An 11508-nucleotide genomic window follows, 5' to 3' on the forward strand; every position below is an offset into this window, starting at 1 on the left:
ACAAACTTGTCTTGTCAGAACATGTCAGTGTGTGGAGGAATAAAGAAATGTCTATAATTTAGTTACTGTTTTCATATAGATAGCTCGTGGTTTTAGCTTGGTAGTTCGAGCACAGTGGCCTTACAATGACAGCAAGCAATTCCTGAGGGAAATGAAATATAACTTCTGCCGCCATATTTTAAATCAAAATTTACTGTTAAGTAACATTTAAAGCTTCAGGAGCTGTAAATTAAGGATGATTATGGATTTTTTTGTTTTGTTTTGTTTTTCTTAAAGCAATTTATTAATTTATTTATATTATTGTTAACACATATTAAGGGGTATTAGGATCTGATCCTTCAGTAACATATCCTGTGTTATTGATCCTGGGCTTTCCTAGAGCTTGTCCCTGTGCTCAGACAAGGCTGGGTGGCAAATGCTGCTCCGCATGTGCCTGCAGGTTAATGTGAGTCTCAGACACCTGAAGCTCCTGTGCTAGATCTTCTTACCTAAGAGTCTGCAAATTCCCTGTATGTACTTTTGCTGTTGATTCAGGAGATCAAAATCCTGCCTAAAAGGCCTGACTTAAATCCTACTCTAGTTTTGAGTCAGATTAAATTCTAAGATTAAATTCTGAGCATAGACAGAATGTGTATTTGAATTTTCTTGTTACTGCTACCAAACCTTGAAGATATACATCATAGTATAGGTATAGGTAGTTGTGTTTACACCAGCTCTTACAGCTTGGAATTTGATACTACTTCAGCTATGTCACAGTTGGACCTTGACAATACTCAAAACTGTCTAGAATACATAATGACTATGTAGATGTAAGCTTAACTTGTGTGTATGTTTACCATGATCACATATGCAAACAGACAACTACTGTGATGGCAGTTCACATCTGCTAATGGTTCACACCCATCCACAGTCATAGTAATTTCACAAGCAGATTCCACACATTGTTGCATATGCACTCATGTCTTGAACACCCATTAGTCCTGTGCAAGTACTGCATCTATTACACCACTGTAGTATAAAAAGTAACACCATTAAACATTCTTATTTCACGGAATTCATACCAAGACACTGACATTTGCTTCCTTCTGTTCTTTTTTTATCTTAAATTTCTGTGTTAGGGAGTCCTATTTTTTCAGAGGGAGTATGTGAATAGACTTATCCATTAGTTTACATGGTTTTAAGCAGTTAGTTGAAGCCACTTATAAAATCATACCATAAACGTTAACCCCAGTGACTTCAGTTGTCATTTTTCTATCCATTTAAATAGAAGTATTTTGTATTTTCTTGTGCTGTAAGTTGGAGGCAACCAAGAAAGTTGGTGATATAATGACATTTTAAAACTTACATCAACAGATATTCACTGAGGGCTCTATGCCATACCATCTATCATTTCAAAGTTGTATGTCTTTATCTGCCCTTTCCCCAGAATCATAGGAGGGAATAATTCACAACACAACAGAGAGTGTGATCAGATCTCTATTTGATCAGTGCGTTACCTGTATCTGTCATCAACATCTTTTACGTTACATGACCTTGAAATACGTAAGCTGTCTCCATCATGACTCTGAAACAGATGATGGAGCAAAATGTGTGACCTGGCCTGATGCCAAACTCATATAATGATTAAAAACCAGAATTTCAACAACCTTTCTTTTTGCAAACATATAGCTGGCCAAAAAGGCAGGGATGTTACTAGTAGAAGCATTTCAGCTCTATTCTACGCAATCAGCCCAAGGTCAGGTATTTCTTCAGGGTTTCTAAATTGTTGCTAATTGTCTAACTACCTCAATGGAATTGATCAAGTGTGTCCCTACAAAGAGATGGAATACAGCTCTGGAAATACACACAGTGGTAGCAGGGTCAGAACATGATCGATGGGAAGGAAAGAATGAATGTTATTTAATAGTGTGGGACTATGCTATTTAATATTGTGGGAATTTTTCTGGTTTATTTCTGAGTGTGGAAATGTTACTTTTTATGTGTGTGATGTTGACTCAGCAGTAAGGAAAAATGCCCTGTTGGTAACATTTTCAACTTAGAAGTCCTCTATTTTGCCACAGATTTAGTGGTATGAACAGAAACAAGACTTGAGAATCTACACTTTCTTGGCAGTTTAATTTGGAGGGCCCTTTATGTGTAAGAGAGATATATCACTGTAAATTTAAATATGTTCTATGGCTTATGATTAATTTTGAACAGGAAAAATAGCAACAATTTTCTCTTGCATGACAATGCTCCACCTGAAAGTGTGGAGCACCTGAGAAGCACCTGAGCACTGTGGGAAGCACCGAGTGCCCTCTCATGGGTTAGGAAATAATCAAATCAGTGAAAATGCACAGGTGCTGTAGGAGTTTTGATGAGGAGTAACATCTGGTTACTGTCCCCTCCCTCTTACTTTGACTGACCCATGAAAGTGTAGAGATAGAATGTAGACAGTAGTGTCGACAGGATAGGTAACACTTTCTCCACACTCTGGGTTCTTTTTTCTTAGCATCTGGTTTGGACTTTTTTCCAGTAAGTTACAAAATCTAGACCTGAATCTTCCCTCCCCAGAAATTCAGCTTTGTCATAGAGCACATAAAGCATCCTACAGAGTGTATGGTCTCCCATGTGGCTTCTCTTCTCTGCCACAGAGTTGATCCTTTAGAAGCCTTTTTCTTCCATAGCATCTCCTGAATCACACAGCATCTTCTTTTTCAGCTGTACTTGCCCTACTAGTAGAGCTGTTATCTACAGAGTCAATGGAGATCTTGACCACTGACATAGGTAATAACAGCTTTGAGCATATTCTTATTTTTACATAGCTCTAACCAGTCATTGCGTCTGTAAGGCAGCAGTAGTTGGTGGAGAAGTTTGTTGGAGATTAGTCACAAGTCTTTGTGTTGTTCAGTGAGGGTGGTGATTGAGCAGCTGTTGGGAGATACCTTCAATATTAAGTAACTGGCATAAGCTATTGTAGAAGTAGAGGATGAATGTTGGATAGGAGTTTAGATTGTGTAGTTATCTGTGACTCCTGCTAGATCAGAAATTGAGTTTGAGCCATTAAGACAGTCTGTATAATAACTAATTCTTCAGTGAATTCCATTTCTGTTACTTTGTACCTGTTATATATGTATAGACATAGATATATAAATGTATTTGCTTTACGAAAGGTTTCTGAACCTTGACACTGAATGGAAAGCTGGCGTTCACCTTTCACATCAAAACCACAGACAAGTATGATTAATTTTTTGGATCAGAGAAAGCAATTTTTAATTGAACACTTACTTGTCTGTGGGTGAGAAAGGCAATTATAAAACATGCTATCACAGCAAAATCAATCTGTGTTAAATTTGATCTTCCATTTAAGTGTATATGTTCAGTCTTTGAATTAACCATGGAGGCTTGTTTGTAAGCAAATAGTTTTTGGGGGGAGATAAATGGGAGAGAAAAGGAAGGAAAGGGAAAAGAAAGGAGGAGAAAGGGAAAAGAAAAGAGGAAGAAACTCTGTGATTTTATGTTTTATTTCTAAGGAGATGTTTATAGTCCCACAGTTTAATATGAGAACAGGACTTGTTCATAATAAAGCTTTGTAGCTGTTACCTGTTCAAATAATCACTGAAAGGTTATTTCCGTACAATGTAATGCATAGTCAATGAAAATTGGCTTCCATTTGCATCATGAAGGTATGAGTAGGGAGAAGTTCTGGAGGATGAAAAGTGTGTTTCTGTGTTTTTTTCTAAGACTAATGGGAAAACATATGTTTTATATCGAAGGAAGAAAAACAGTGTTCAGAAAACCATATCCAAATGTGATATTTTGGAAGAGAATACATTTTAAAGTTATTGAAGTTGTTGGTAAGTTTTAAAATGAAAGTAAATGTAGGATTGCTAAAATAAGCAGGATGCTTGTATTAAAAGGGTTACGGGGAGAACAAGTCTAAAATAATTGTTCGGTCTGGGGTGTAATGAAAGAATGCACATTTCAATTCATGGGAAGTGAAATTAACTTTTCTGTAACCAAAATGCAGCGATGTTATTCAGCAGTTCATTTTCCTCAAGCTCTTCACTCTTGTTTTGTTTTCTGCAAGAAAAGAGGACAAGGATGTGATGCGTGTGCAGAACACATTAGTTGGTGTGCTGAAGAAACATCCAACTACCCAAATTAATGCTCCTTTATTTAATGCTTCTTTATCCATCTTGATAGATTGTTAGACCTAGAGAATGCTATACTGGATGCTTTTGGTGTCATAAAATATATAGTGTTTGTTAACTGATCCTACCAAAATGAAAGGGAAATAGGAAGACTCTCCCCATCCCTGCCTCGGGCTTCTTGGTGCAACAGAGTTTATATTCCCTGTGTTTTTCCACTTTTCTTCTATGAAATGAACAGCTGTAATTGAAAAGCAAGAAGCTCCATGGTTTATAGAAATAGGTGTTGTTAAGAGCCTTAGCCATCTAATTTTCTTCCTATTGCAGGGCAGGCTTCCTATTGTCTGTCCTTTAGAGCTAATTTCTTTTCTGATCAAAAGGCCCACATCATTGAAAAGGTAGTAATGACTATTCATTTGGTTGAAACCTCCATTCTGCAGCCCATAGAGCTTTATTTAGAAACTGCTATTTATTTCTAAAAGGAAAACCTCATTTGTGTCCTCTATAATGTCAATTAAAGGAGAATATATTTTAATTATTTGTCCTGAAGAGAAACCTTTCAGGATCTCTATTTGCTGCGCCAGTGATACAGGCAGCAGTTTGAAACAATATGTGCCTGCAGAACTGTGTGTCAAAGAGGAGAAATAAGATGTGTTTTGATTTAATTTGCCACTAATTAATAGTTTATTTGCAGCTAATTAGCAAGTTCGAGTTTTGCAATTAATGTCACATTTCTAATATGACTCATAAACAAGACTCCCCGTCTTCATTGCCAGCAAATGAGTTGTGTTACGGAATCCAAACAGGAAACGGGAAGGATTCACCATGTTATCGATGGGTGAAAAATAGGTGATTGAGTGGGTTTGTTTTCATGGAGAATGAGTTCTGCGACCGCTGCGCTGTCACTGGAGAGTGGAGTAAAGGGTCGGTGAAGCGCCGCGAGTGGGGATATCCCAACCCCTGGGGCTGCTGGGGACATAAGCGGCAAAGGATGCTGTGTGGGCACCAGGGGCCGCTCTGCTCCGCCCCACGCTGTGCCCGCACCCCTGGGGCTGGTTGGGACCGGGCAGGACACGGACGCGCTGCTGCGCTCGGGGCGAGATGTGGGACTGGGAACAGTGGGGGGAGCTGCGCAAAGTTCCTGCCGCCGTCTTTAGCATCGGGTTTCTTGCTCGTTTTTTCTCTCGGTGTTCTCTTTTCTCGTTTCCGCGGGGCTCCACAGCGAGCCCGGGAGAGATGTCCTGTGCTGGTGGTCTCCTCTGCAGCTCTGTAAATTGGTAACTTGGAGATGAGGGGAACTTATTAGCAATCCCCCCTCCCCCGCCGCATCCTTCCCCTCCCGTAGAAGCCAACCCTATGAGGCGATTACCAGGAGGAGCTGTTTGTCAGAGGCTAATAAACAAATTCCTGGCGAACACCTGAATGAGTGAGCGAGGGCCGGGAACAGCCCAATTAAGACACGGAGCTCCTGGTTGTTTTTGTGGCAGTGGAAACAATTCGGGCCAGAAAAGAGTCTATTCAGTGTCGCTCCGAGAGGTCTGTTTGCAGCCCGCTATTGTTGGTAGAAGCCAAATAACAGTTCAGCTGGGGGGAAGAAGTGATTAAAAACAACATTCACTGCTGCCCCCTGAATGCGATGGGAGGCTCGATTCAAAGGAACTGGGCTGCACCCAAACGACTGCCCGAGTTTTACTCACGGCTTGTGAGATTTTTGTTTTGAAATGTTGCTGTTTTAAAAGATGTTATCAAAGGTGTTCCTTGTGCTTTGGGGCAGATGGGCAGCAGGGATGCTGCAATCACTGTAGTGTTCTGCAGAAGGTACAGGTGAAGCTGCAGAAGGGATTGGGGACCCATTCAGGAGTGTGGTGATTTGTGCCCCCAGCTGAAATGAGAACTCGGTCCGAGGCAGCTTGAGGCTGGCTTGACGTGACACCATTGGTAGGGGAATAAAAACAATCCTGTCTCAACCTAGTGAGCTGCAGCACCAGCCCGATGTGACCCACTTGAGAGCTGTGTTACTATGTGGAAACTTTGGAGAAATCTTAAAACAGAGTCCAAGTGCAGAAATGTGTGTACCTTTCTTTTAAGTATCATGTGGCTATTTTCAGGGAATCATCCAAGCGAGGGTCAGGAAGAAGCAAACGAATGGGGCACAGTTCTGGGTCTGGGCACACTGTGAAGGCTGAGCCCATTTGGGACTGATACTTGGGATCGGGGGGGATGTTTTAATACTGGGATTAAATGGGGCTTTTTTGGTGCATATCATCACTTTAAAAGCCAGCAATCTTCCCTTCCAAGAACCCCCCCTCCCCAAGTTCTATAGAGCTGCAATTAACAGACATTAATGGCTTTTGCTTATTAAGTGCTGATCACATATGAAGCAGATTGTCCCTTATCAGTCACGCGCTTTCACTTCCAATTCGGAGTGTGCTGTAAATTCCTGCTTTTGCCTCATGCTCCTTTGTCCCCAAAAAGAGAAAAGAAATTAAAAACCAACACAGAACTGAGAGCTTTTTTGGTTGACAACAGTACTTCCGTACCTATGAGTGCCTCCAGCTCCCACAGGGCACAGGGAGCTCTCAGCCCCGGATGGCTTTTCCTCATCCCAGCCACAGCCGATGAGGGAATTTAGGAAAATGGCTCCATCCAGGCGTGGCGCTCCCCAGCCCCGTGCCAGGCACTCGCTGCAGCCTCTTCTGCTTCTGCCCCTTCCCTGTTTGTCAGCAACTCACAGGCAGGACCGGGGACCAAGATGGGTCTGAGATCGGACCTATTAAAGCATTCGGCAAGGCATTTTTTGTTAATAACAGCTTGAATAACGGGATTTGCCTCGCTTCCCTTTCCTTCCCAACTCTGCCTCAGGAGCGAACTGTAGCTTCCAAGTTAGGAGAGGATCCCTTGCGTTAGCAGAGGGATGCCGGCCGCGGAGCCACGGCTGAGCCTCACTTCGCTCTTCCGGGATCCGCGCCCCCTCCTCCCAAGCTCCGCTCCCCGGGGAATCCAGCCTCAGGTTCTCCCCCGGTACGATGCTTGGGAGGAACGCGGCTCCCCGGGACAGCACCACTCTGAGGGCAGCCTCTCTCGAGAGTTCAAATCATAGCAGAACCATTACCGAGAGGCAGAGGTTCCGAGCTGGGTGCCCTGCTCTCCCCCCCCCCCCCCCCCCCCCCCCTTCTTCTGCAAATAGAAAACGGCCGCGTTTTTAAGTAGGTCTCAAAACCGAAGAGCTGTGAGAGCACTTCGTGCACCCGTGAAATCTGGAAATACCGACCTATACTTACACTTCTTATTCATCAGTGAGGAGATGTGTGATGTTTCAAGGGAAATACTGCCTGGCTTTCAATAACGTGGACTGTGAGATGCTAAATGATGTGTCCGCTGGGAGAAAAAAAAATAGAATACTTTCTAACAATGCAATTGACGCCTCAGGCCACGGGAAGACAAACTGAAAGACTAAATAAGAGTTTGAAGCTTGTACTATTTATTTAGATCACTGACAACGCTTGCAGGACTGTCGGCATGCCCCAGTTCTATACCGCGCCGAGTTGTTCGTTTCGTGTACGCGTGCTCGTTCGCTCCGACAAACGCTCTTATCGGAACATTTTAGAGCAGCCAGGACATAAATCAGTCCGTTTTCCACCCCTGCCTGGTAAGGTTTAACCCTGGACTTAGCGGTCACAATGCCTGGAGGAGTCTGAACTTAAATAGAGCTCTTCAAAACTCTCCCGATGTGCCGCAGAAGTTCCTCCCGTGGCACGCTTTGCGCGACAGCGCCATAAGTAAAACCCGCTGTCTCCCTGCAAAGCGTTCGCTTCGTCCAACACTACTGAGCAACAAACCAAACAGGCGATGCTCCTGTCGCACCGTAGCTTGTCCAAGCGGCGTTATTTCCCCCACTGACTTTTTTTTCAGATGATTTTGTCAGGAAATGCGGGCAAAATGAGCGACAACTTTGCACTGTAGTGTTCCGACCCACCCCGATAAAAACCCCACCCAGCACACCGGGTTGGTTCCCCCCCTTCCAGCACCGCCGTTTGTTTGCAGCCTGCACGTTTCTCGTTCCCCCGCAGGACGCGGGGCTGTCGGCACCAACCTGGGCAGAGCCCCTGGTTGCTTCCTCCGTGTCCTCCCCCCTCCCTGCCAATCAGCGCCGTAATCCTTAACGCTCTTCTCTTACCGAGGGCTGCCAAGATGCAGCTTCCCTTCTCGCCGGCCCCCTAAGACGGGACGGGATGCCCAGGCTCCGCGCTCCCTGCCCAATCCCGCGCCCCCGGGGCAATTAGATCGGAAAGAACCGGCGGTGATGGATGTCGCCGGTACCGGGCAGTCCCGTGCGGAGCTGGAGCGGGACACGGCCGGAGGACGAGGAAGGAGAAAGAGCACAGACAGGCTGTGTGCCTTCGGGAGCTCCCGACCCCGGCCGTGTTGGTGGGGGCGTTCGCGCCTCCGAGGGAGGAAGGGAAGGAAAGGGAAGGGGAGGGGAGGGACGGAAAGGAAAGCCCGTGATTGACAGCTGCTGGGAGCTCCTCTCCGGTCACCCCAGCCTTCCCAAGTTTTCTTTCACACGGAGGGAACTTCGCTGTTGCCATGAAAACGGTTTTTACAAAGCACCATCCCCCCCTTCCCTCTCCCTCTGGGGCAGCCGAACGGAAAAAACTCAAGTGGCCGAGGTTCGGAGAGGGGCTGGGGAGCCGGGAGCGTCCTGCCGGCATCCAGCCCGGCCCAGCAACACGAAGGGGGGCACAGTGCTGCAGCGGGGCACCAGCCCGGCATCAGGGCGGAGCTCCAGGCAGCTGGTGCCGGCAGGGTAGGGCGGCTTCCCTACGCAGAAACAGCTTCGGAGGCTAAAGTTTAGTTCTCGTCCCCTTCATCCGCTGTGTGAGTTACAGGAACAGCTGTTCGTACAGTCTCGAGGCGGCGGATCCAGCCAGAAACCTCAGATTTCTTTGTGCCCACCAAACTCGTTGCGGTCCTCCCCTCCGCTCCTCAACTCCCGGCTCCCAGCCCCGCCGGCAGCTGCACCATCCCCGCTCCGTGCCCGCTGCTGGTCCAGCACCTCGGGGGTTGCGGCAGGAGGGGCTCAGTCACAGCAGTCCCCAAACACCAACTTTTTGCCCATCCCCGTCCGCTCCAAACCGACCCATTACCGGCGTTGGGGCTGTCGGGAACCACTCGCTGATTGGCCGCCGTCCGCTCATTTATAGCCCGTCAATCAAATGCCCCCGGGAGAGGTGTACGCGTCGCTCAGCTCTGCCCGAGGGATCCTCTGCTGCACCTCGGGGAGAGGCACGGGAAAGCTCCTTCCTCCTCCTCCTCTTGCAGCCGCCGTCCGGACCGGTTCTTTCTTTCTTTCTTTCACTATTTTGAACTTCCTTTCCTCGAGCTGTGCCCGCCCGTCTGCCACCCTGGCGCATCTCTTACCGGCCCCGGCCATGTACAGCATGCTGGAGACCGAGATCAAGACTCCGCAACCCACGCCGGGCAGCGCCGGGGGGAACCCGGCCCCGGGCAGCAACGGCAAAGGCGGTGGCGGAGCCGGCAGTGGAGCGGGGGCCGGGTCGGACCAGGACCGGGTGAAGCGCCCCATGAACGCCTTTATGGTGTGGTCGAGGGGCCAGCGCCGGAAGATGGCCCAGGAGAATCCCAAGATGCACAACTCGGAGATCAGCAAACGCCTCGGGGCCGACTGGAAGCTGCTGAGCGATGCCGAGAAGCGGCCCTTCATCGACGAGGCCAAGAGGCTGCGGGCCGTGCACATGAAGGAGTACCCGGATTACAAATACCGGCCCCGGAGGAAGACCAAGACCTTGTTGAAGAAGGACAAATACTCGCTGCCAGGCAACCTGCTGGCCCCCGGAGGGGGCAACGCGGTGAGCAGTCCCGTCGGGGTGGGCCAGAGGATTGATACTTACGCCCATATGAACGGTTGGACCAACGGGGCTTACTCCCTAATGCAAGACCAGCTGGGCTACGGGCAGCACCCGGGCATGAACAGCCCGCAGCTGCAGCAGATGCACCGCTACGACATGCCGGGCCTGCAGTACAGCCCCATGATGTCCACGGCGCAGACCTATATGAACGCCGCCTCCACCTACAGCATGTCCCCCGCCGCCTACGGCCAGCAGCCCTCCACGGCCATGAGCCTGGGCTCCATGGGTTCGGTGGTGAAGTCCGAGCCCAGCTCGCCTCCGCCGGCCATCACCTCGCACTCGCAGAGGGCCTGCCTGGGAGACCTGCGGGATATGATCAGCATGTACCTGCCCCCGGGGGGCGACGCCACAGACCCTTCGGCCCTGCAGGGCAGCAGGTTGCACAGTGTGCACCAGCACTACCAGAGTGCCGGGACTGCCGTGAACGGCACCGTACCACTAACTCACATATGAACAAACTGGCCTCCTCCGGGCGGCTACTCATCGCAACCCCAGCACCGGGACGTGCGGCTCAACAGACTCGATATTAACTTGGGAGAAATTTTAAACAGCAAATCCGTTAGTTGTCTTCATTATTATTATTTTTTTTTCCATTTTCTTTTGTACAAAAATGATTTGGTCAATCTGTTCTTTTAACAGAGCACAACCGCCACCTAAAGCCCCCGGCAAGTTCTTAAACCACGGCGACTCTCCCGGTCTCCGCGGGGTTTGGGCTGGGCGTAGTTTTGTTCGCTTCCAAGTCTTAAAGACGGTGCATCTTCTCGTTCCATTTTGAGCGTTGCAATGACGAAACGAAAAACCGACCCGGCGGGTGTTGTTTTCAAACAGTTGTTCCGTTGTTTACATTTTCGTTGTGGTTACTGAAAGTGTTGTTCTTCCCACCTTGCCGAGTGCCGCTCAGTTTGTGGCCTCAGTTCGTAGAGTTTTTAACTTTTAGGGTTTTGTTCCTACGGAAAGGGGGCGGTGGGAGAGAGCTGTGCGGGTCGCGCAAACCCTTTCTTTTATTTATAGCAAGTTGTGTGTCTGGGTTTTTTCTTAAGCTGTAAACTTATGTAAATCGGTTTGTGAATTTTACTGTGAACGGTGTTTTGACATATCAGACGAAGAAACGTTTTATTATTATTTTTGTTTTGTTTTGTTTACCGAATTTCTTCCAAAAAAAAAAAAAAAAAAAAAGTGATCGAAAATCCCCTTCCCTGTGCCTCGTTTTCTTCTATCTTTAAAACGAAGGGCGCTCCGTGAGCTCTACACGGTGGTTGTGCGGGGGCTGCTCCGCCGCTCCCTGCGTCCCGTCCCGCACAGCCGGCCCCGAGGCCGTCGTTTAGCCGTGTAACTTCATTCCTTCTCGGAGCCCCCGGGCTGTTCCCGAAGGGACCGAGGAGCCGCTTTGCTCACGCACGGCGGCCACTTGTTGCCGCTTCGACCGACGGGAGGGAAGGGCTGAAACT

The 11508-nt window shown here is 47.8% G+C and overlaps 1 protein-coding gene and 1 long non-coding RNA gene across 5 annotated transcripts; one reads left to right on the top strand and one right to left on the bottom strand.

Annotated features, from left to right (window-relative positions):
* Positions 1-3487: 3487 nt before the first annotated feature.
* Positions 3488-8557, bottom strand: LOC146760963 (uncharacterized). Of its 4 annotated transcripts, none has more exons than XR_014945191.1 (4): positions 8308-8557; positions 7412-7508; positions 6671-6900; positions 3488-4062 (listed from the first exon to the last, which is right to left on the bottom strand). It is a non-coding gene; the product is annotated as an uncharacterized LOC146760963 (long non-coding RNA). The 4 variants fall into 4 exon arrangements; XR_014945190.1 differs by having other exon boundaries at positions 3488-5397; XR_014945193.1 differs by having other exon boundaries at positions 7402-7508.
* A 173-nt stretch (positions 8558-8730) lies between these two features.
* LOC107312850 (transcription factor SOX-3-like) lies at positions 8731-11247 on the top strand. Its single transcript, XM_015860643.3, has one exon. It carries the CDS (start codon positions 9347-9349, stop codon positions 10511-10513), a length of 1167 nt encoding a protein of 388 aa, XP_015716129.2. The 5' UTR covers positions 8731-9346; the 3' UTR covers positions 10514-11247.
* The last annotated feature ends 261 nt before the right edge of the window (positions 11248-11508 follow it).

The sequence above is a fragment of the Coturnix japonica genome, chromosome 4 (genome assembly GCF_054131305.1).
Source record: "Coturnix japonica strain WE chromosome 4, WE-NBRP24, whole genome shotgun sequence".
NCBI lineage: Eukaryota > Metazoa > Chordata > Aves > Galliformes > Phasianidae > Coturnix > Coturnix japonica.